Source organism: Argentina anserina, chromosome 6, assembly GCF_933775445.1.
Source record: "Argentina anserina chromosome 6, drPotAnse1.1, whole genome shotgun sequence".
NCBI classification, from domain to species: Eukaryota; Viridiplantae; Streptophyta; class Magnoliopsida; order Rosales; family Rosaceae; genus Argentina; species Argentina anserina.
In genome coordinates, this window is record NC_065877.1 from 1199962 (window position 1) to 1226161 (window position 26200).

Sequence of the window (26200 nt, forward strand, 5' to 3'; positions counted from 1 at the left end):
AAGTGAGTTTCATCATAAGTGTTGAATAAATAAGTAAATTATGATACGTGATGTACTCATCATGTATAACTACTTGGACAATTTGATACTTGATATATGAAAACGAAAACCTAAAATTTGTATTCTTTTTTAGTATTTTTATCAATTTTAATTATATTTTGAGAATTATTTTTCCACTTTAGTCCTTATCTCTTTAATTTTATATTTTACTTTATATTTTTTTATCATCACCGACTTGTCTTTCATTTATCTCCAAAATATATATCCTCTACTTAGTATCTACTATGCATATATCGAAATAAAATATTAATATAATTACAAAAGATATCTATTTCATCTATATTACAATAAAGTACTCTGAGTAAGTTCGGAGTTAGGACTTAGGACCAAACACCACAAAATACACGAAGGTAGAAATGCCCCAATCATTTCCCGCCAAAACTAACTGAACTCTCTACCTTTCTTCCTCTCCGATCAGATCAAACCCTAAGCCTTCTAGAAGCACCCCATACTCAATCAACCCAATCCAAAAACCCTTCCGATTGCAACACCGGAGCTACCAGGTGAGTCAATTTTCCCCAAATCTCACTCAAGTTAATTTCTTTCCCCAATTCCAATTCTGCAAAATTCAGCTCAAATTTAACTTCTTCTGTATAAAGATTCAAACTTTCGTGTTGGGTTTTGCTTAATTTGTGATTTGACATCGAATTAGTCAATTAGGGTTTGTTCAAATAGGGCAAGAAAGATTGTTACTTCGTTAAAGATCGAATTAGTTTCTTCATTGGAGTGAAAGACCCTAATTTCATTCCTTTTCTATTTAGGAATGTTCTTTTTGGCACCAAAATTTAATCTTCAAAGTGTTCTTTGATATCAAAAGTAAAGTTAAACATTTCAAACACAAAAAAAAGGTGATGTTGATTTTGGTAGTTTGATCATATCACAAGTCTGATGTCCTGAGTATTTTTTGGAGCAGGGCATTTGCGGAAAGGTGGGTGGCATTAGCCTGAAGAAAGATGCCCAACTACGGCGCTTATACTCGTTGTTCCTTCAAGAGGTTGGGACGAAGCTTAAAGCGTAAGTGCTTCGGCCTTCGAGTTATATGTGGATTTATCAAGAGAATCGGAGGTCTAGTTGTTATGAAAATTTTCAGTTTTTTATTGATAGTATCTGAGTTATGTAAGTAGATTTACCGGTATTAGCTGAACTCAGTTATTCTACTAACCAAGGCTGCATTTGAGCTAAAATGTAGGCTACATCTCTTAAGCATGAGAATCTTGGTTGCCTAAAAGCCTCAAGTAATACTCAGGACTGTTGCTTCTGTTATTGTTGTTTGACTAGTACTACTCATCATACAATGTCTATGTGATCTCTGTTATTTATTTTCTTTGGGGTAAAATATCACTGTCTACTGTTTCCCTTTTCAGTTTTAATAATGCTACTTCTCATCAACTACTTATACAAAGCTCAGTGATAAATGTGATAATTTATATATCCTTCAGGCCTCATCTGACAATTGCAACTGCAATGATGTTGTTACATCGCTTTTATATGTGTCAGTCTCTTGCTAAGAAGGATTGGCAGGTAAAGTTATATTGTGTAACTAATGCAGAATGAAACTTTATCTAGCCACCTGAAGCCTTTTGGTCGACAATATGACAGTTAACATTTTACACCACACTTTCTGGATGATGTTGCTCTGGAGTGATATAAGATTACACACAAGCTTAATCCATATGCTCTACGATAGTTCGAAGTATCAGACAAAGAGCATGTTCATACCCATTATAATGTATGTTAAAACTCATTATATGTTTCTCGTACTCAGAATTGCATAAGTTCACACCTCATTCATGCAGGAATTTTCAGAAAGATTTTCGAGATTTGATGTTCCTGACGGTCCTGTCGAACTTGTCCAAGCAAAGGGAGTTGATTTTAGTGGCGAAGAGAGTTATATTGACAACAATAGACTTTGATCCTGACATCGAGCTGCCATACAAGACACTTGTTACAGTTTTAAAGAGATTCAATATCCCTGACCTTACTGAGTTTGCTATGGTGAGACCTCCCATACAAGACACTATTTAAGAATTGTGTATGTGCGGTACAACTCGACGTTATTTTTGTTATATTGCAGTATTAAGTATATATATGAATGAGTGTAGGCTTCACACATCGCTGTGCCTGCAGTACAAGTCCCAATACATTGCTGCTGGTTCAATTGCTCTTGCTGCTAGAATTCTCAAAGTCAAACTACCTGCAGAGAAGGGAAGAGTTTGGTGGTCGGAGATAGATGTGGTGCCGGAACAGTGACATGGTTGGTTGCAATTAGCTTCCCTTTTTGTTTCTGTTTCTATGAATAATTACTGAAGCCATTTGCCAAGTGTTAGATTGAATTCATGAGTTTATTGTTGACAGATTTCCACTTCACCTGGTTCTGGCCTGCTGGGTATTTACAGCATTTTGTTAAGATATATGACTTATTCTCATTTCATACATTGGTCACTGAGCTAATGCACAGTAAATTGGAGCCTTTATCATCCAAAGGAACGGCGATCATTTATTCTGAATCTTTGTCTAGAGAACCAAGTTCTAGTACCTCTCAGTCATGTGCTTTGAATGAAGCGGTGGATCAGTATTCTAAACACACTCCCTTGGTGGAGGACAGAGGATCAGTAGCCTGTTTTGTCTATTAGCTGCCAAAGTTCTGTAGAAAATTACAATTATGCAACTACGAAAGGCATCAGGCAAGTGATAGTGGTCCTCAGATTATAGCAAAAAGAGGGGAATTTCAAAGTCGGAATTCAATATGCTAGAGATTGCAATGCTTCTTAAGAGGAGGAGAGATGTGATTTAGGTGTATGAGGTTCGCTGGTGTCATTGATGATGAGATTGATACTGAAGCTATCCTATATAGTGAGCATGATATTGACTAGCGCTAGAAGACATATCCGCAATGGTAAGAAACCCAAAAAAATGACTGAGCCTATATGTTGGATTGAAGTTTCATGCCACTGCTGGCATCTTCATATGTATATATATATGGGTAAATTCCTCCTATGGTAACTGATGTTTGGCTACTTGGATAATTTGGTACCTGATATATGAAAGTGGACAATTTGGTACCTAAAGGCTAAAGTTCTCAAATTTAGGCCATTTTGGTACTTACGTCAATTTTAACCATATTTTCAGGATTACTTCCGTCATTCTATCTCTATTTTACTTCATTTTTTCGTAATACCTCCAAATTGTCTCTAAATTATCACTAAAAATTTGATAACTCATCTACTTAGTATCTGTGATGATTTACATATATAAGTTTTCATAATATAGCTATCAATCTAAATTAATTTTAATTATAAGTAATTAAAAAAATATTTTAATAAAAAATTACAATTGCATAAAGGCAATTTATTTCATTTGCATAAAATAATTAGGATACAATAAGTATATTAAGAAAAAAAATTATTTTAAATATATGCGAAGTAGATACTAAATAGAGTAGATATATCAATTTAATTATCTCCAAAAAGAAGTAGTTATAGGAAGAAATGAAGAAAAATGTGAATTTAATGAGTTTAGGGCTAAAATGACGAAAATAACCTTAAAATATGATCAAAATTGATAGAGGTACCAAAATGGCTTACAAATGAGAATTTCAGGTACCAAATTGTCCGTTTTCATATATCATGTACCAAATTATCCAAGTAACCATACTTTAAATACCATAGGAGGAATTAACCCTATATATATATATAGTTCCACATTGTAGTTTGATTAAGGATCATTTGCAACTGTATAAGGCTATATCATACTAATTTTCTTGCTATATGTGACTACATATGCCATTTGGTGAACATAATTGATGAATTTAATAATGCAGTATTTTATAAGCCATTTCCAGGAATTTCCCAAAAATTCACCTCTGACATTTTCCAATAAAGCTAGCTCAGAAAGCTTACTGAACAGTGAACATCAGCCAACTTTACAGCAATGTTGGTTTATGCCAGCCTCCCGCTACACTAAGGCAACCGACCAACCGTACTTTCATTACCAAAAAAAAAAAGACCAACCGTACTTGATAGTTGGCATATACACATCAAATTATGATCTCTTAATCTATTGTCATTTGCAAAGTGTCGCGCAATTGAATTTTTTTTTTTGAACAATTCACTCGACTCAATCAATTTAATCCTATATATAATGAAAATCGTCATGTAAAATCACATAGTACGTAACGTGCATCATTTCGATAACAGATCGAAGCAAATTAAGGACGATCTTCGCAAACGGCAAGATTTGTATATGCAAAATAGTTGCAAATCCCCAGTTTTATGCTACAAATCAGGCAATGCACCAGTTGGTAATCCCCAATTTTATGCTACAAAGAAATGCTATGTCCATCTCACTAACCTCACTGTCAACCATATTTGATTCAATGTATTACTTTAGCTTTTAAACACTACACGAACTCGATATTCCGCAATGCATTAAAACTTAAAAGTCTCATGCAAAAATGGAGAACGACATGTTCGCAACTCTCGAGTCTCGAGTGACAATTAGTAGTACTATGAAATTAAGAACGATGTTTGCAAATCCCTAAATCTGAGTTAGTAAAATACTGATTGACTTGCTGCACTTGCAAATCCCCAGTTTTATGCTGTAGATCAAGCAATGGGAATGGAATTTGCCATTTTTGGGATGGATTGTGTAGAAAGTAAAGATTAAACTAAATGTTTGACTAATTAGCTTAATGCATGCATATCCGTGAGGGAGGGTAGATTAGTTTTCTCGACTCAAATCCCCTAGTTTCATGCGGGCGGTGATCTAACAGTTAACACAAACCGAAAGCAAATACCACCATGTCCGCCATTTCTGCAATAATATAAGCTTCTCTCTTTAATATGCCTGCAACTTCGGTCCATTCCTCCTGCACTGTTTTTATATATGGTCAAATATATAAGTTTATATTCGGAGCTTTTAAATAACAAAATTGATTTGGACCACCAGCATGTAGAGACATATTCTCATTCCTAATCGAGTCGACAACTTTCAGCTGGATGCGCATAGCTGTCCAACCTAATTAAAATCAATGGCATCAATAATTCGATGAATAATGAGGTTGAAGATGAATGGTGAATGCTCCCCTACCCAACAATCTCCACATGGTCTTGCCTTCCCAGTTCCCACCTTATCACTTCGGTTCATGGAACTTATTCGTTTTTCTACACCATCAATAAAATTATCATTTTCGATCGAATCAATATAAATTATATGTTATGTTGTTGGATTATGAACGGAAAATTCATATTCAAATAGATGTTGTCATTCGAATAAGATGTTTAGACTCAAACTTAAGCAACACATAGCATAATTTTTCGAGTCTGACATGATTAATTATAATATCTTCGGTGAGTTATTGATCCAAAAACTATCATGATCTCGTATATATTATTAGTTTTGGAATATAAAAAACAGGAATAATGCAGAGAATCTCATGATATCCAAGTCTCCAGACATGAGGTAAATGCATTCAAATAAGAAAAGAAAATTGGGGGGAACCAAGCACTCCTTGACGAGTAGCTAGTAATATTATTAAGCAGGGAGCCATAGACAATAGTTAAAATCGGCACATCAGCACATGAGCAAGATAATATGAACATCTTCGATCTATAATATTATTTGCTTCTTGTTCCTAACAATTCTCCGAATATATTCTTACATAAAACTTGGAAAACACTAGAGCACCAAACAAGAAAAAAACGTGGTACACAGATAGTCACAGACACATCCAAACTTCGTGCTCCATTTCCGAGTAGAGCCGGTCTGCAAATTTTACATTTGATTGTGTCCATCAACCAAGCAGACGAAGCGAGCAGCTTCTTCTCCTTCAACTTCTGTTCTTGAACTTCTCCACGGCTCTCGGTGCTGCATATACAAATCAGAGCAATTTGGATAATTATGACAAAAATCTCAATTTGCAAGGGAATTATCTCTTGTACATCATTGATAATCTAAAGTACTAACCAAGTCCGATTGCCTCGGATCCCTTCATTATTCGCAAGCGTTTGCATGAATCGACGAACATCCTGCAAAATATCAAAAACTAGATTAGCAAAATCGTTCATTTGATTCAAGTTTTAAATTTAGTTAACCACTTCAATCCACGAGAACTTACTCCCATGGTACATCTCCCACAAGCATCCAATCTCCATCTTTGTCTTCATAAGTAGGCACATACTCAGAACCATTCAGAAGGTCTATCAGTTTGCTTTCGTTCATGAAATCCTTCATTCCTTGTGACCCACAGTTACCTTCATTCAAGTAAACATAAAAATATAATTAATTTATTACCACTTGTAAACAAAGAATGGAAATCGTAGCGTGAACTGCATGTGAAATGTTAGCTATAGGTAAAATTAATCTTTGAATTACCAATAGTGAAGGAGCTGAACATTTTTCCTAGGGCAGTAGAAAGCTCTTGGTAGCTTTGGTACAACTTCAAATCGACTTTGCGCAAGTATGGTGCCCCATCCATACTCACTTTTACAAAGGCCGCACTAGTACTAGTGCTGCCGGTCTTTTCAGCCTGATCCTGATCTGTGCTCTTCTTCTGGACAGTTACAATGTTCTTTCGGAATGAACGGACTGGTGGCCAACCCACAACTTGAGCCCTATCATAATTAACAGAGTAGATCCAATTAGTTACAGTGTTGTTATGTAATTAGTACTAATTAGTTTTAGCACTAGATAGATAATTAGATATCACTTTCTTGACCTATAATCATCTTTTGTCTCAGTGCGGTGTCCTCGATTCATTGTTGGATAGTCGAGGAAAAAAGCAAATGAGATAAAATAAGATTCCATATGTTTTGTTCTTTTCCTTATCCTTCCCGACCAGTTATGCACTAATTGAATTAAATAATTTAGACCTCACAAACACAAAATGAGATTCTCTTCTTACCATGAAGAAACAAGAGGTTTGGAACTCTGAAATTAGAACTACACAGCTCTTTTATATGATTTGCAGTTCAATATATACGTCAATTCAACATAGCTTTTACCAAATGATGCGGTTCTAAAACCCTCAGTGATTGTTAATTAGCGAAACGCAGATCCACTTTTGTTGGTGATCGATGACCTCTTATGTTGTAAATCATGACTTAATTCTAGCCAGAACTCCCCAGAAGAGTTCATATATATAATCTTAGACCATGAAAAGAAAAAACGAGCTACAAAAACAAAACTTACTTTGCACGAGGAGCAGGAGCTGCAGAAGCATCCGCCTCCTTCTTGATCTCCACCTGACCATCTCCAGCCGACCGATTCTGATCATCGTTTCCCGACGAAAAGTTGAGCTTCAAATCAACCGTCTCCAAAAACCCTCTCTTCCCATTATTACCGCTCTTCACGCCTTGGTCGCCGTCTTTCAGCGCACCCGGCAACCCTAGACGCAGCTCCGTCTCTTCAAAGTTTATCAGGCTGTACTTCCGGCCCGCCTCCGTAACACCACCAGCCATGGCTGCAGTACTATTCATTGAAACCACAACTATACACTTCTACTTCTTCACACGTTGAAACTCTTTGAGTTCGAGTTCTGTAGTTTTCTGAGGTTTCTTGGTGTGCTGGTGAAGAGGGTGCAGGAGTGAATAAAAACGTGTGACTTTGGAGGAAGGCAAAATTAGGTCGGAGGTGGGATGATAAATGATTTGGAAATGGAATCTCTTTAGGATTTGGAGGGCTGCGATGTGTCCACGTGGTCGACGCCGTTAGCTGGATCGGCCTTGGGTTGTCGGAGAAGTGATGTCACGCGTGATGTCAGTATTCGGGAATGATTGTAGGAGAGGCAAGTGGACATAGGACAACTTAGCTCTATTTACGCCTTTTGATATGTTTTTTTCGGCCTACCGGCCTAGCTTACTCCTTAATTCCAGATTTTAGAATTAAGTACGATTTCGTAAATTATTCCCAAATTTAATCCTTTCTCAAATGTTCCTCTTTTCCATAAATACTATCTGTAAATTCCCAGACTGTTGCCACCTTCTTCTTTTTGGAGACCGTCGTTGATGGATGAGCTTTATTTGTATGAATCAAGAATTTCTTATACTTTATAATGATTCGGGAACAGTTAAGTGTCTAAAACATAACTAACTATCGTAGGTCCATAGGTGTTAGAGTTTGTAAGAATCTTTGTGTGGGAATCGCGGCAACGCTAATTGGAGTTGAAACCATGTATTGTTTCAAAATTCCCCATGTAAGATTAGTCGGTGAGTCTAAGAAACTTTTGAAGTAACTGTTATTATTATGAACCTCGATTTTTTCTTTCAAGTTTTACTCTATAGATCCATAATTGATCAATTGGCATATATGCAGGGTTTATGTAGAGCACATACATGTATCTTATTGATATCATGGACGCATAACCCGCAAGATGAACACACTACAACATATTTTACGGTGAAGTAAGACAGCATGGTACGTACTCTATCAGTGTAATAAATATCCTCGAGATATTTGTCCATTACAAATGCTTGACCAATAGTTTCTAATCCGACTATCCACGATAGCTTCACTATCACTACGACACTACTTCACAGTGCATGCTGATGGACTTGGACTGGCTTCCTTATCTTACCCTGAACTCGATCTCCACTTTCATGAAAGGAACAAACAGGGACAATGGTTAGGCACGTACATAGTACTTCTCACAAGATAATGCCAACACAACACAGTGAAGTAAGTGAACACACACAGCTACCATTCCCTAATAATAGAGCTCAAAAGGAAGAGATAAGGCAATAGTGCTTAGCAAAGTGGTCCGTCGATCAATCCAAATGTCTAAAATTGCCAACTATCTTGCTGGATTCAACGCATAACGTACTGGATAAGGTATGCTCCAATAATCGTAAATAAGAGTAGGTTGTAGAACAATTTTCAGTCACATGACCAGAACAACTTAACAATGAATCTGAACTAAGGGTGAAAGTAATCTAACGATTTAGATGCCTTGTTGTTGTTTCGTTAAAAGAAGTAATTAACTAAAACGCTGTATAATTTGGAAATATATGTAATCATATTGTTGAGAAAATCAAAACCTAGCTTATCAACCAACCACATTGTGTGGTGACAATCAAAGCACACAAGAACGTCATGGAGTCATAGCATGGATAAGGTCCAACTGTTCATAAAAGTAGGCCATAAGCTGCTTAGTGTTTAGAGAAGCAAAAACAAAGGCAATTCCAGGTTGTTTGTTGCAATAAATTTGGTGTTTGATATAAATGAGACCTATCAATCTATCATAGTGTTATTCTTCTATTAATATGGACCAACCATATAACATATAATTAATTGAATCAAATTCTTTGCCTTTGGAAAATAATAATATGTGATGGTTCTTGCTTAGTTGACATGATAGCCCGAATGTACTGGGGTATCCGACATGATCATACTGAGGACTTAGGACTCTATCAACCAAAAAAAATAAAAATAAATGGAAATTGAACAAAAAAAATGAAGTCCTATCTGGCAACTGCTTGTTGGTTGTTAGTGGGGTCCATCATAGTGCGTCAGTGGCGCTGGCCCACTCTTGTAATGTATTCCACTAGAGGAAAGTGTTAGGGAGTGGCACATGGCTGCCCTTTCCTTCGTCTTAGTTCACTTTTGGGGACCCGTTCAACCTCCTCCATTAAAGGTTCTTCCTTGAGCTCGTTGCCAAGAACCCTATCCAAGAGGGCATGTATCAAAACGTAATGATGGTTTGTAGCAACTTGAAAAGAGGAATTAGGAACCTTTCTCTCTTCGCTTTTCTTTTGGGTAGGGATGTACGGAAGAGTATGCTTCATTGATCCATGTATATTCTGCTCTTTTTAGTACATAACAAAGATTTAGTAGATCGAACAAAGAGTGAGCGCACACTTTAAAAGCAGTGGTGGAGCTATAAATTATAATTAGGAGTGGCCAATATGCAGCTAAAACCTATAGAGGGATGCTTCATTGATCGATGTATATTCTACTCTTTTTAGAACATAATAAAGATCTAGCATATCAAACAACTTTAAAAGCAATGGCGGAGCTAGATGTTATAATTGAGAGGGACTAATATGCCGCTAAAACATATAGAGGGATGCCGATGTGTACGATTATCATATGTTTAAGTATAATTAAGCTATATTATAAAGAAGAAAACAATAAGCGTCTAACAAATAGGGGGTGCCATGCCACCTAGTGGCACCATGCTAGCTCCTCCCCTGTTTGAAAGATGAATGTAATTATAGTTCAAAACCTAAACTAACTAATATAGCTATGGCTAAAAAAATTATAAAAAAGAGATGGAATATAGCTAGCTTAATTACACCACTAGGTAGGAGCTGGGTGACCAATTTAAGAATTAAGAGAACTATATATAGCTGGTAACGTATGATTATATTTATTATTGTAGATATTCATGTTATCGATCTATTTGAAAGGGGCCGAGATGTTATACAAGTCAATTCGCAATCTACATTTTTCTCTAGCTATGAGCATGCAAAATCGTATCTGGAAAGGATAATTGCAACACTAGATCGAGTTCGGATCAAGAATTCTCATCTTGAGATGTTTGGGCAGCGATTGATCGACTTCCCATGTATATATGGTATATTTATAGTGCTTCACTGCTTCGTTTCTAGCATCCATTGATCTACATATCATCTATGGTTCTTAGCTAGGCTCGAACTTCTCCTCCTCTGTATGATGGAACCAGTAAACATACAATTACACACACATTGCCAAGCTTATCTGCTTATAAGTATATGCTAATGGATTGAGTATAAATAGATGATGGACATGGCCATGGCCATGCATGCATGCATGGAGTCTTGGAGATGGGGATGACCAACAGAGGAGAAACTGCCCATATGGATTGATTCAATTTCTCTTAAAAGTTGCCAAAGCACAGAAAGCCAGAATGACAATTGACAAGGACCTGCCTTGGATCACCACCACCAAACAAATACGACTCGGCGCGGAACCCCATCGGCCCTACGCCAACCAATCCACCAGTCAGAACCCCTCGTGCGGCGTGGCCCCCTCCCCTTCTGTCGTCATCGTAGGCGCTCACTCCGGCTCCTCCACTAGTCACCGGTCCCTGACTTTTATCCCTAACTAGTCTCCAAAAACAGCGAAACCCTAAAGACCCTACACGCGTGCGGTAATGAGAATATAACTACAGGAATGCTAGCTCCATCAACCCGTGTGTCGTCGGAGTAGACTAGTAGAGATCCACACGTGTGGACCTGATAGGGTTTCATGGCAGCTATTCATACAGTAGTTTCTGAGTTCCGACTTTTCATATATACATACTGTATCTTTCGCTGTAGTGGTCTTGACAGAAGGTACGGACGACGACGGCACCGTTGAATTGCTATCTTACTTTGGCATTTTAGTGAAACTCGTGAAATAATAATGCAGTTTTTACTTCAAACGTTCGGAGCGAGGAAAAGGAAATGATCGAAGCATATCACATCAATCGCAAATGCGATCGAATATGAGAACATGAATGTGTATTTGTTGAGGCCACGAGTGGATTGTTCCCTATCTACCTTGCCAAAAAAATTAATGAGAAATTGACGATCATTTCTATCAATTCAGAATAATTCGAAGGCGAAGCCAAATGTCTATCTACTTAGAATTAGTTTATCTTCCTTCTCAAAGAGCAATTGAAATGTGTTAAATTTAAAGGATGTTTTGAAACCATATATATGAACTTGTAAATATAATACGTACGGTTGAAATTGGGTTGTTATCAGAAAAGAGCTAATGATTATGAACTAAGACAGCCATTCCTCTTCCTTAGCTCCGTTTGAAGTTGATGAAATGTAAGTACAAAATAAAGTATAGTTTTTGGAGAAAATGAACAATGTATGTAAGATTAATAATACTCGAACAAGAAAAATAAAAAGAAAATAAAATACTAATAATACATGCACAATTGCAGATAAGGCAGAGATGAAAAGGAATAGCTGGATTGAGCTTGAAGGGAGGCCCATTTTGGTCGGGTCCCAACTCCATTATTGGAGAGGCCCATTCCGCTGTCTTTATTAATGATTGAAACTGGTGGACCATTTGTGTCTGTGCTCCTAATGAAGTGATTATTGAACTTAATTTAGTAATTTGTCTATAAATTATTTTAGTTTAATTAATCATTTTCCAATTGTGCTTATCTTCAAGAAAATTCCATGGACAGGTATATGTGCTTAGGAATCATAGACATTCAAATGTGTATCCATTATTTTGTCTTGTTGTCTACTAAAAGAAAAGTAGTATTATTATTGGATTAGAGGAATAGTTTCTAGCCTTTCCATTCGGCTAGGGCCATATATATGTAAACTAAGGAACTTGCAGAACTAATAGGAATTACCCAGGTAATTTCAAGGTTAAACCATGCCAGCAAATCTTTATTCTGTTCACTATAGCTAGGCTACAAACTAAGGTAACCGGAAGAGGGTGAGCTGACTTAGCTCCTTCAATATGATTTACACGTATTGTGTGCTAGAATGAGTAGCATTACTTTTTTACATCAATCAATTATGCGTGAGATTCAACATATCGGTCACTTTGAGACTCATAAATTAGTTATGACGATACACTAAGGAGTTGGACATGATGCATCGTACACAAACACAATAATTGAAATTGGCTTATGCAGCAGGCTGAAAAATATGACTCGGACCTGTCTAGTAATTGTCTGGCTGTCTATCTTCTTGTCTTAGCATTTTCTCGAGTGATAGCTTGCCGACATATCTTATGACCCCATAATACGTACCCTCATATTTATTTGAGTTTTCATTAAATAGTGTTATTGTTATTTTCTGTATCTAGTCTTAAAAAAATGCGAGGAAAAAAATAGATGTACCTATTCATATTGATATTTTTTTTAAATGTTCATTTATGCCGTACGAATCAAGCAAACAAATGCCATCATTTCAATCTTCTATGCTATTTTTTTCAGTTTTTTTATAAATATTCTCATCAAATAATGCAACTTCTATTCTCGCAATTATTTCAAACTGTATGAGAGGCGTCATAAGTATGAAAAGGCTCATAAGTTCCTCTCAGAGCTTTACGTATTTAAGTAATCAACCACTTGTTTATCTAATATAGTTTTCCTCTTATAAATTAAAAAACATTAAAGGAGAAATATTGCATGGTAAAAAAAGGAATAGAATAATTATGGCTGGAGTCGAAACAAACGGAGAGGATCAAGGCCATGGCTCATGGAGCTGACCCATACTCACATGGCACATTTGCACCCAAGCTCACCCTAACGTTTCCCCTAATTAAAGCCACGGCCACACCATGCCTGTACAGAATTGATCGGACGCTCAGGAATTAATCAAATGCTTTGATTATGGTCGTCGGATTAAAAAATTCAAAGTCTTTCAATATGGGCGGCTTAGTCATGTCCCAAGCTTGTCCCAAAATGAAAGGACAACCGCCTCAAATGTGCCGCTGCTGTTCCAAACACCGTAGCTGCCCGTGTCTACGTCCAACCCGCCGAGGCTCATCTACGCACGCTATCTTCGAGTGCGTGACATGTACTTTCTCAATTTAGATTTATCGAAAATAGAACCACTTGTATTTAACAAGTAGAGAAATGAGTTACTTTATACAATAATGTTCCTTCAATTCTGTTTTAGTCAATGGCAGAGCAAAAAAATGTTCACTTACAGTCTCGACTCATGAAAATTTATGTCTTAAAAAATAAATTAACTAGTAACAAATATCTGAAATTAAAACACATTAAGAATCGAATGATTCACTCTCTCAAAACTCCACTAACTTTAATCAACATATTCCGTGAATAAACTTACTTAAATTGACTGGATGAATTCCCCCATTTGAAGACATGATCCTTATTAGTAGGTATACGGTATCAATAGAAGAGAATAGAAAACATATTAGGAAGCTTTGAGAATTGTCATACTTTATACCTACAAATTAAGGGAGCGCGTAATGTGAGATGCACGCGCGAACAAGAGCATGTGGGGGGAAGTAGTTGGTTTTGTATGAATCCCGTAGACAAGGCCCTTTGCCTTTACGACTTTATCATTTTCTTCCAAGATTCGTATCTATAAAATACCTTTGAGTTTCATTTGGCCTATCACTCATTTCAATCTGCATCTCATTCCTCCATTAACAGAATACACAGAGAAGAAGAAGAATCATCAAAGTTTGTGAAGGTCATCAATATTCTGCAACATATTTCATCAAAGATAGCTATGGCTTTCCAAGCAGAAGATCTCAACCTTGAAGCCACCGAGCTCAGATTAGGTCTGCCCGGAACCAAGGAAACCGAGCAACAGAAGACCAACAACAAAAGAGCATTGCCAGTTGAGCCTGAGTCCAATGCTTCTTCAGCTCCCAAGCCTCCTCCCTCCAAGTAAGCAACCGACTCATGACTTAAAACGCATGTTCTTTTATATGTAATAGAGGAGATTAATCCTTTGATTACGAAATATGGTACTAATATGGTTTTTTTGTATGTTTGTTTTCAGAGCACAAGTAGTTGGATGGCCACCAGTGAGATCTTACCGGAAAAACTGTTTCCAGGCGAAGAACACCGACGGAGAGAGCAGTGGGATGTTCGTGAAAGTCAGCATGGATGGAGCTCCTTACCTAAGAAAGATGGACCTGAAGGTTTACCAAGGATATCCAGAGCTGCTTAAGTCCTTGGAGGACATGTTCAAGTTCAAAGTTGGTGAATATTGTGAGAAGGAGCTAGGGTACAACAACAGATCCGAGTTTGTGCCAACTTATGAAGACAAAGATGGGGACTGGATGCTTCTTGGAGATGTTCCATGGGAGATGTTCTTCACTTCATGCAAGAGGCTGAGAATCATGAAAGGTTCAGAAGCCAAAGGCTTAGGTTGTGCGGTATGATATCGATCAATCCTTTCGAGAAGTGAAGAAATATACACAGATCGAAGAGATCGAACATAATTGCGGTGAGCTTGAGCTTTCGAAGAAACCTAACAGAGAAATGATGGTCTTCCATTTGTGACGCAAAGATCAGAGAGAAAAAAAATGTCAGAAGGAGATCATAAAGATTTTCATGTAAAGTTTATTTTGCCATGTCTTCTTCAAAGAGAACTGTAGAAAGAATAGAGATGAAAGTTTGAACAAAAGAAGTTTCACAATTTTCTTTTCATTACATATATCAGGGAAATGATCATAGTATTGTACAAGTGTCATGATAATATATGTTACTTTGAAAAGTTATTTGTGGATGTTTGGTTTGCTGATTTCTGTAGGACATTTTTCCTTACCATTGTAGTTTCAACTTTCAAGTTTCAACTCATGGATTATCAAATAAAAGAAACAAATTACAACAAACATATAAGAACTAATCTAATCAGTCCTCAAAGGCTCAAACCATTCATATGTATAAACAAATGAAAGCATTTGCATGCAATAGACAAGGCAAGAATATATCCAATTAAGTTCGTTGAAGATCTCATCTACAATTGGAAGACGCAAATTGTAACGAAATTTGTGTGAACCAGGTGATCGAATAATCATTTGGAGTACTAACGATATATAGTATCTAGATTCAAAAATGAAAACTTCCTCTTCAAATACTAGGGTTAATTATTACCACGATTTTGTTACGCAAGCAATTCAAGATCTAGAAAAAAGTTGATAATTTATTACTTGTTAGATAGAGATCTCGACCCTCTCTAGCTTTAAAATTTTCATTTTTTCACCATGTTAGTGCGGAAAAATGTGATCGAAACAATGTCTCGTGTGGACTTCATCACTTCACTCGGATTGATCAGCGTTGTGGAAATTTCACACCACTCGATCAGATTCTCTTCGAGGAGATTTAACCTCACTTGATCATCCTTGAGAAGATTTGATGATCAGCAGTTGAATATTTCTCGAGATGATCGAGCAGTCCGTCTTGATCAGAGGACGACTTTAAGAATTTTCGCATACAAGTCCATTTAGGGACAACCAGTTCTCAATTGTTTTCACTCTCACACTTAATTATTGAGAGTCTAGCATCCCAGTTAATCTCCATCTCTCAATCCGGCCATCTCCATCAATTCCTTACAAACATTCCACAATTCCACCCTACTTCTCACCTTTCACATCGATCCAATCTATATGTATCTCTCCACTGGTGATATTTATATCCTTTGTGGTAAATTCCTAGCTAAACTATCCTTTATGTTGAATGTGATGCTCTTTTGGCCCTTGAGGGTCCTAAATGATTCCCATTCCCATTACTCTATTGAACTTCTACTCAATTAGACCCTATTAGCAAAAACTAAACTCTTGACACCATAAAAATATGAAGGGTTCGACATTCAGAAGTCAGAACCCATTACTCTACGGTAAGTAATTATCGGATCGGCATTTAGTTTTCATATGATAACGGAAAAGTTGATAATGAAGGAGGACAAAATTCTAAATTCAACGTAAGCAACATGTATAAAAGAAGAAAAAACACACTACCTTCACACATATGCTATGAGTTAGTTTCGTTCAACAATGTATATACATAATTTTCACTTACTTCCGTCAACTCTTTACTTGTACGCTTGTTACTTCCGGACGCTTCCTCGCCCAAGTTCAACATCCAAAGTTGTATCATGCAAAAAAGTGAAAGAACAACAAAGAAAGTACACATCAAACCTTCGGAATACAAGGAGCCTTCAACCCTTCTCTTGTTGGGCTATAGGGCGGATCTATTTACATGGCAACCAAAGCCCAAAAAACTTTCCAACCTAAAAACCCTTATATATATTAGTCTCGTACCCGTGTGATGCACGTGTTTTCATCACATGAGTTTGCAAAATTTTATTCAAGTGTTTACATAATTCTATTTACACCGAAGAATATTTTTGACAAAACACATTGGTTAAACATTTGTGGTTTTAAGTAATTATCATGCTGCCTTGTGTGTGAGTGTAAGACTACGAATGAGTATATTAAAAAATTATATATTTTGGTGATTTTCTTAGGTGCTCGCTTTATAGTAGTAGACAGCCTATGTAAAAGAAAATTTACTCTCCAGAAAAACCCGATATATAAGTACATGCGAACGTAGTATATGCCCTTTTTACATAGCCAACACTACAAACAACTGTCAATGGTGTTGAAGCAGCCACATGTCGTCAACCCACATGACCTTCACGGTTAAGTAATTCTCTTTCCCATTCTCATCCTTCTTCTCCACGTTGATATGGCATCGTAAGGTATAATTAGTTAGCTTAGTGTTGCTTATAAGATATTTATGCTCGTTTTTCAAATAAGAGGGTTCGGGTTTATATGTGTGTTTTTATTGAAAATGAAAAAAAAAATGTGAGGAGGAGTCTTTTATTAGAGTTTAGGTTCCAAACTTAAAAAAAAAAAAAATTGTGTCCTTGTCAATTGGAAACAACGGTTAACAACCAAGAAGAATCAACTCGCCACGTGGCAATTCCTTATAATTTTACCACTATATATACAACTCACCGCAACCAAAAATCACCCTTCTTTTTTTAACCCTTCTCTCTCTCTCTCTCTCTCTCTCTCTCACTCTAAAACTCGCAACTCGGAAAATTCAAAAACCCAAAAACAGAGAGAGAGAGACTCAGGTCCGAAATCTCCAGGCTCGATTTCTCCAAACCCTAATTTTCAATGCTCCGCTGACCAATTCCATTCTTTAGGGATTAGAATCCCTATTCCCTAATCCCCAATCCCCCCAAATTTGGGAATTTCTGAAATTCCTAAGCAATTAGAATGGCCTCGGAGCTAGGGCAACAGACGGTGGACTTCACCACGGTGGTGAACCGCGCCGCAGAGGATTCGTTCCTCTCGCTCAAGGAGCTGATGGAGAAGTCGAAGGCGGCGGCGCCGGAGCTCTCCGATACGGATAAGAAGATAGGGTTGCTTAAGTACTTGGTCAAGACCCAGCAGCGAATGCTCCGTCTCAATGTGCTCGCCAAGTGGTGCCAACAGGTCTGAGGCTCTCTCTGGTTTCTGGGTTTTTTATTTGGGCCGGAAAGTTTGAATCTTGGTTTGGTTTAGCTATTTTGGTTACTTGGAAATTTTGAATTAGGGTTTTTAATTGGGGGGTGAAGGGAATGTGAAGTTTTGAGGTGTGTTTCTGTGAGTGAGTTTGGGATTCAAAGGTTTTAGCTTTAGGGTTTTTGTTAATGTTTAGTTTCAGGGTTTTGATTTGGTTGTAGTTCATTGCTCTTAGTTTTGGTTAAAGTAGGTAGTAAAGAGAAAATGAGATTATTAGCATTAGTGATTTTGAATTTAGCTTTAAGTTCATGTCAGGTGGCACTTATAGGCCTATATTAGTCTTCTATCTGGCTCGAAATCATTTGTATCTTGCCATGTGGGTTAGTAATTATTCGTTTGGTGACAGTAGTTTCGTTGACGAGTGTTCTACTATGTCTTTGCAATGGTTTGTTGTTTCTCGCTATATTGGTTATAAGCAGTGCCGTTCTGTTTGCAGGTCCCGTTGGTACAATATTGTCAGCAACTAAGTTCTACGTTGTCAAGTCATGATACGTGTTTTACTCAAGCAGCGGATTCATTGTTTTTTATGCATGAAGGTCTACAACAAGCTTGTGCTCCTATTTATGATGTTCCATCTGCAGTTGAAATCCTGCTATCAGGATCATATCAGCGGTTACCCAAATGTATAGAAGATGTGGGTCTTCAGAGTTCACTGAGTGAGGATGAGCAGAAGCCGGCATTGAAAAAGCTGGACATGCTTGTGCGGAGACAGTTACTAGAGGTGTCGATCCCAAAAGAAATAACTGAGGTTAAAGTCTCTGATGGTACAGCACTGCTTCGTGTCATTGGGGAGTTCAAGGTTTTGATTACTCTTGGCTACCGGGGACACCTATCAATGTGGAGGATACTTCACTTGGAGCTGCTTGTTGGTGAAAAAAGTGGACTTATAAAGCTAGAAGTATCTCAGAGGCATATTCTTGGGGATGATTTAGAGCGCAGAATGGCTGCTGCAGAAAATCCATTTAAGACATTATACTCTGTTCTACATGAAATATGTGTTAAACTTGTTATAGACACTGTCTTAAGACAAGTGCAGGCTCTTCGCCAGGGGAGATGGAAAGAGGCAATCCGGTTTGAGGTCCTATCTGATGGGAGCACCAGTCATGCAGGGACTTCTGGCTCTACACAATCAAATCAAGATGGAGAAACTGAAACATCTGGTTTACGAACACCAGGGTTAAAGATTGTATACTGGTTAAATTTCGATAAAACCAGTGGTACTTCTGATTCATCATCATGCCCATTTATAAAAATCGATCCAGGGCCAGATCTACTGGTAAAATGTGTTCATAGCACATTCGTAATAGATCCATTAACTGGAAAGGAGGCAGAATTCTCTCTTGACCAAAGTTGTATTGATGTTGAGAAATTGCTTCTGAGAGCCATATGCTGTAATAGATATACTCGTCTTCTTGAAATCCAGAAAGAGCTGGGGAAAAACGATCAAATATCTCGAGGTTCAGGGGATGTTGCTTTTCAGTCCTGTGTGGAAGAAGCAGACATTGACCATGAAAAGGTTATTTTAATTTTTTTTCTTGAAACATGTGTCCTGTTTCTCTGGTTATGCTTATCCTCCTTGATAGTAGTCTGAGGATGCTACTGTTTTGTCTTTCATCATATTGGTTTAGATTGATTTTTCTAATTCTCTATGCAGAAAGATCTTAAGTCAGATGTTAGAGAATATGAAGGGCACGAAGTATTACGCGTGCGTGCCTATGGCTCATCATTTTTTACTCTGGGAATAAATATAAGGTACCTTATTTCCTTATAATGCTTAGCGAATTGAAGCTTTCAAAGGATAAACCAAAAAGAAAAAGTTCTGCCAACTAAATGTTCTTCTGACTAGACACAGGAAAAAGCACTTCATATCTTTTGGAAAAGTTTGTCTTTTAAAGATTTAATTTGAGAATGAATCTTACCAAATAAATGCTGGATGATGCTGTTGATGTTCTTCTCCATAGTCTGATACAACACCTCTGATTTTTAGGAATGGCCGCTTTCGTCTTCAATCCTCCCAGAATATTCTTGCTTCTTCGGCATCTTTGTCTGAATGCGAAGATGCTTTAAACCAGGGAACTATGACTGCAGCTGAAGTTTTCATTAGTTTGAGAAGCAAAAGTATTTTGCACTTATTTGCATCAATCGGAAGGTTTTTAGGCCTCGAGGTACACTTTCCCTTACATTACTTTTTAAATTTCTTTTGAGGATTAAGTTTTCATTTGGTTTCATCTGATGTTCACAAGATAAGGCACTATCTGTACTTCTGCAGGTATATGAAAGTGGTTTACCTGCAGTTACATTGCCAAAGAACATTTCAGATGGTTCAACTCTTTTGCTAATGGGGTTTCCAGATTGTGGGGGCTCTTATTTTTTGCTGCTGCAACTTGATAAGGATTTCAAACCCCTTTTTAAATTGCTTGAGACTCAGCCCAATGCCTCTGGAAAAGCTGATTTTCTTAATGACCAAAATCATGTGATTCGAATGAAGAAAATTGATGTTAACCAGATGCAGATGCATGAAGATGATATGAATTTAAGCTTGCTTGACTGGGGAAAACTACAATCCTTATTGCCTAGAGCTGGAAGATCTAACCAGTCATCTGAAAATGGTCTTCTTAATGATATTAGCCTAGAGAATTCTATGCCAGTTGCAGGATGTCCACCATCGAGTTTTTCTTCTGTGGTTGATGAAGTGTTTGAACTGGAGAAAGGGTTATCTGCACCTTCCTTCTCTCTTCAAAAAGGCTCTTCCTCATTCAATGCTTCTCATTTTGGCTCTGCTATGAATCTTCATTCCACCAAACCTGGTAGTCCAGCTTCTAAATGGGATGGAGGGCAGATGTCGCAGTTGAACAGTGGTGGAAATGTGTCTGGCATGTCTACATATTACAATGGATCATTGTACTCATCTGGTAACTTGAAGGCTCCCATGCATTCCGCTTCTCTCAGTTCTCTGGCTTCTGCCCCTGGAAGGAGTGTCCCTGCAAATAAAATGTCTGTTTCAAAGTCTGATCAGGATTTGGCTTCCCTTAGGTCTCCCCAGTTAGTAGAGTATGGTTCCACTTCAATGGATGAAGATCACCTGAGATTTATGAGTGATACTTCAAAGGGTGCAACATATGGATTTAAATCTTCTCAAATATTATCTCCACCTGGTCTCAGTGGCTCCCGGATGTCAGGGCCAGGGATTAGACCTAATGGAACTAATTTACCTGCGGGGCCTCTAACCGGATCTTTCAGAGTTGCTGGATCAAATTCATGTGTGACAACTCCTGCATGTAAGTTACCCTCTTTGTGTAACTACAGCATATTAGGTGGGACACACACACACACACATTCACTTCTATGTCTACTTTGGCTGGAAATTTACCTTATTTTTTTCTTATTTAGCCCATGCACCAGATTCTGGAGTCTGTGATTCCCCCCCTGATCATGACAGAAAACTTCGAAAGCGTACACTTTCAGAAATGTTGAATCTGATCCCATCACTGCAAACTGTGGAAGCCAATTCAGGATCTTGTAAAAGGAGGAAAGTTTCTGAAGTCGTTCAGGCTCAGTACTCTTCATCACAGTTGTTAATGCCAACATATATCACTTCAAAAACTGGGTTATACAGTTATGGGGATCTTATATCTGAAGCTAATAAGGGATATGCACCTTCCAGCATTTATGTTTCAGCTCTTCTTCATGTAGTCAGGCACTGTTCACTAGGTATTAAGCATGCCAGACTAACTAGCCAGATGGGGGCTCTGGACATTCCATATGTTGAAGAAGTGGGTTTAAGGAGTACATCTTCAAACATATGGTTCCGACTTCCATTTGCCAGAGGTGATACATGGCAACATCTGTGCTTGCGTCTTGGCAGAGCTGGGAGCATATACTGGGATGTGAAAATAAATGACCAGCATTTCCGGGATTTATGGGAGCTTCAGAAAGGAAGCAATAGTACACATTGGGGTTCTGGTGTTCGTATTGCCAACATGTCTGACATCGATTCTCATATTCGTTATGATCCAGAAGGCGTTGTTCTTAGTTATCAGTCTGTGGAGGCTGATAGCATAACAAAATTAGTGGCAGATATCCAAAGACTTTCTAATGCAAGAATGTTTTCCCTGGGGATGCGGAAACTGCTAGGAGTGAGAGCAGATGAGAAACCGGAAGAAAGTGTAAACTCTGACTCTAAAGCACCAGGTGGCAAAGGTTCTTTTGAGGGAGCTGATAGATTATCTGAACAAATGAGAAGAGCATTTAGAATTGAGGCAGTAGGACTCATGAGTTTGTGGTTCAGTTTTGGATCTGGTGTCCTCGCTCGCTTTGCTGTTGAGTGGGAATCAGGTAAAGAAGGTTGTTCTATGCATGTATCTCCTGACCAACTTTGGCCTCATACCAAGGTAGTTTCACAAATTTTTATCATTTTGTAATTATTTCGGCATTTTTAATTGGTTGTTTGGGTTAACCTCTTGTAATGGGTATTTTAACTTTATTAGTCCTACAGACATCCTCTGCTTACACTTTCTACAGTTTCTATTATAATTCCAAACTTTTAGCCTGTGGTGCCGTGACAAAGGTCTGCTTGACTTGTGATGTAGTTTTTCTTAGAGCCTTAAAAAGCTTTCCATACCAGCTGAAATGGTATTATCAAATTTGTTATTTATGCATTGAATTCTTTTTTAGAAATACTTTGTGTCTTGGGCTTTGTGCCGTATTGATTTCACTCTCCCGCCAATTTGTTTATTTATAAAGACTTGCATTCATGAATGTAATTGTTTTGTCTTCAGTTTCTGGAAGATTTCATAAACGGAGCTGAAGTTGCATCCCTTTTGGACTGCATTCGCCTTACTGCGGGTCCCTTACATGCACTTGCAGCTGCAACACGCCCTGCACGAGCTGGTCCTATTCAAGGTGTCAGTGGGATGACGATTCTCTCGTCTGTCCCAAAACAGGCCGGTTACCTGCCCCAGGGCCTTATGCAAACCAGTTCAACTACAAATGGTAATCAGTCGCCTGTACTTGTTGCGAACTCAATTTCATCTGCTGTTACAGGTTCTCTTACAAACCACGGTCTTCATGGGGCTGCATTGTTAGCAGCAGCAGCAGCTGCTGGCCGAGGTGGACCTGGCATTGTGCCCAGCTCACTGCTGCCTATTGATGTTTCTGTTGTGCTACGTGGTCCTTACTGGATACGAATTATCTATCGGAAGCACTTCGCAGTTGACATGCGGTGTTTTGCTGGAGATCAGGTTTGGTTACAACCAGCAACACCACCCAAAGGGGGCCCGTCAGTTGGAGGTTCCTTGCCTTGCCCACAATTTCGCCCATTTATTATGGAGCATGTGGCACAAGAATTGAATGGTTTAGACACTAATTTTAATGGTGTCCAACAGACAGGTTTGGCAAATCTAAACACTCAAAACCCCAGTGCTGGTCTCCAGCTGTCTGCTGTCAATGCTAATAGGGTTAATTCCACTAGTTCTGCTGCATTGTCAAGGACAGGTAACCAAGTAGCTGTGTTGAACCGTGCTGGAAATGCTTCTGCAGTGCCCTCAAATTTGGCAGTTGTGAGCACAGGGATGCCTATGCGCAGATCACCGGGTGCAGGTGTCCCTGCTCATGTCAGAGGAGAACTGAATACAGCCATCATTGGTCTTGGCGATGATGGAGGGTATGGAGGTGGTTGGGTCCCCCTTGTTGCTCTTAAAAAGGTACTAAGAGGCATTCTTAAGTACCTTGGAGTACTGTGGCTATTTGCCCAGCTACCAGATCTTTTGAAAGAGATTTTAGGGTCCATTTTGAAGGACAATGAAGGCGCACTTTTAAATTTGGACCAAGAGCAGCCTGCTTTGCGATTCTTTGTGGGGTAAGTGTTTTTTTTCGTCCTTTATCTTATTCATATCTCAAAAAGTGTTAATATTCCTGATTGGCTGATATCATAGGTTCCATCGTGCCCTGCAGATCATTTTATTTTATTCTTGTTGTGTTTTCTATGTTCTGACCTATGCTCATTGCATTTTGTACGATAACCAAGATTAATATAAGATCCAACAATTAAGAAAACTAAGTTTTTTTCTAAGGAAACATTAAGAAGCAGATTGGGCAATAGGCACTGCAGTAATTATACGTGGCCAGCTAGATGGAAATACAAGTGTCAATCAATGTCATATGTTATCTGGAATTTTGAATGACAAACATTAAGGAGAACTGGTAGCCTTATGTTTTCCTTATAAATGGATTAATTGCTATATCATATGGAGATTTTAGGCAACCTTGAGTGATGTAGGTCCCTTTGGATGTTTTTTCATGGTTGCTTTCCAGTTCTAATTCCACAACCTTTATAGATTCTTGCGCGTTCTTTTATCTCATTGCCTGGTGTTTCTGCAGTGGCTATGTTTTTGCAGTCAGTGTTCACAGAGTTCAACTTCTTCTTCAAGTCTTGAGTGTGAAAAGATTTCATCATCAACAGCAGCAAAATCCAACCACTGCTCAAGAAGAATTGACTCCAACTGAAATAGGAGAAATCTGTGACTACTTTAGTCGACGTGTTGCATCAGAGCCTTATGATGCTTCTCGTGTTGCATCATTCATCACCCTTTTGACCTTGCCCATATCAGTTCTAAGGGAATTCTTGAAATTAATAGCATGGAAAAAAGGACTACCCCAGCCGGTACAGGGTGGTGATTTAGCTTCTGCTCAGAAACCGCGTATTGAATTATGTCTTGAATATCACGCTGGGTCAAATATAGATGACAAGTCGAATAATTCGTCTGTTGCCAAAAGTAATATCCATTATGATCGGCCTCACAACTGGGTTGATTTTGCACTGACTCTTGTTCTTGATTCTGCTCACATACCGCACATAAATGCCGCAGGTGGTGCAGCATGGCTACCTTACTGTGTATCAGTAAAGTTGAGATATTCATTTGGCGAAAATCTAAGTGTGTCCTTTCTTGGCATGGAAGGAAGCCATGGAGGTCGAGCTTGCTGGTCACGCATTGATGACTGGGAGAAATGTAAACAAAAGGTTGCTCGGACTGTGGAGAGTTGTGCAGGAGGAGACGTTAGTCTAGGAAGGTTAAGACTTGTTGCTGACTACGTCCAGAGGACGCTGCATATGTGGCTTCAAGGTTTGAGAGATGGCAGTGGGGTTAGTGCAACCTCTGTGGTAACGTGACTAGTAGTTCGCTGAGGGATTGATTGTGACGTTTGCTCTGATTTTGTTTCATCCTCTTAGATTGGAGTTGAAACTTGTAGTGATATATATATACACGGAGCTTTTCAGGTGCTTTTCAGGTGCGGAGGTTCGTACCTTAAGCTAAGGTACGGATTTTCATTTTTTATCAACTTTTCGATCGAGTTTTCACAACTCCACCGTCCAATGTCTAGGTTATAATGTATAGATCATCTCCACAAAATTTCAGCCGATTTCATGATCGTTAAGGTATCAAACTAATCAAAACCAATGGACGTATTGAATTTGCCGAACCTGAAGCGTTCATAGTTTGAGTAGAAAATCGAAGTTATGAGTACCTTAACGGTGATGAAATCGGGTGAAATTTTGTGGAGATGATCTATACGTTATAGCCTAGATATTGGACGGTGGAGATGTGAAAACTCGATCGAAAAGTTGGTCAAAAATGAAAATCCGTACCTTAAGCTGAGATAAGGGCCTCCTTACCTGAAAAGCCCCTTATATATATATATGCAGAATGCTGAATGGTGCTGGGAGAGATCGCTGGGATATGGTGGTCTGATGCAGTTTGCATCTGATAGGTATGATAGACTCCTAGCTGATTGGGATAATCTGATTCATGGGTTGTACAATATTTTGGTTCTTCTGAGAATTAGGAACTTTGGGTTCTAGATTTTGTTGTTGTTGTAACTTGTATATACACTTAATAAAATTTTGATTTGCCATTAGGTCAGTTGCTAATGGGTACCTACAAACTGTAGACACAAGCCAGTATCTTGTTTCTTGAACCCTTGCTGTAGTAAAGTGTATCAGCAGTTCATATTTGTTTCCCTTCTCCTGCATTACAGATATTTCCTGAAGTGAACTTTTACCTAGTATGTTTCAATGTTATGGCGTAACTACCACATAATAGTGTGTGCTTCTACTCTCATCTACATCAAGTTCGAAACAAGGTTCAAAACA

The 26200-nt window shown here is 38.2% G+C and overlaps 3 protein-coding genes across 3 annotated transcripts; 2 read left to right on the top strand and 1 right to left on the bottom strand.

The window, feature by feature from the left end:
* Window positions 1–5555: 5555 nt before the first annotated feature.
* On the bottom strand, window positions 5556–7670 carry LOC126797909 (auxin-responsive protein IAA16). The gene is made up of 5 exons (XM_050524673.1): window positions 7249–7670; window positions 6433–6671; window positions 6176–6311; window positions 6025–6086; window positions 5556–5925 (listed from the first exon to the last, which is right to left on the bottom strand). Exons 1-5 carry the CDS (start codon window positions 7533–7535, stop codon window positions 5888–5890), a joined length of 762 nt encoding a protein of 253 aa, XP_050380630.1. The 5' UTR covers window positions 7536–7670; the 3' UTR covers window positions 5556–5887.
* Window positions 7671–14137: 6467 nt separating this feature from the next.
* LOC126797912 (auxin-responsive protein IAA4-like) lies at window positions 14138–15263 on the top strand. Its single transcript, XM_050524676.1, has 2 exons — window positions 14138–14416; window positions 14532–15263. The coding sequence occupies exons 1-2, from the start codon at window positions 14256–14258 to the stop codon at window positions 14914–14916; spliced, it is 546 nt and encodes a 181-aa protein (XP_050380633.1). The 5' UTR covers window positions 14138–14255; the 3' UTR covers window positions 14917–15263.
* A 2352-nt stretch (window positions 15264–17615) lies between these two features.
* Window positions 17616–25970, top strand: LOC126797896 (mediator of RNA polymerase II transcription subunit 14). The gene is made up of 8 exons (XM_050524652.1): window positions 17616–17982; window positions 18488–19567; window positions 19706–19803; window positions 20039–20216; window positions 20321–21329; window positions 21442–22442; window positions 22830–23908; window positions 24430–25970. Exons 1-8 carry the CDS (start codon window positions 17764–17766, stop codon window positions 25217–25219), a joined length of 5454 nt encoding a protein of 1817 aa, XP_050380609.1. The 5' UTR covers window positions 17616–17763; the 3' UTR covers window positions 25220–25970.
* Window positions 25971–26200: the final 230 nt, after the last annotated feature.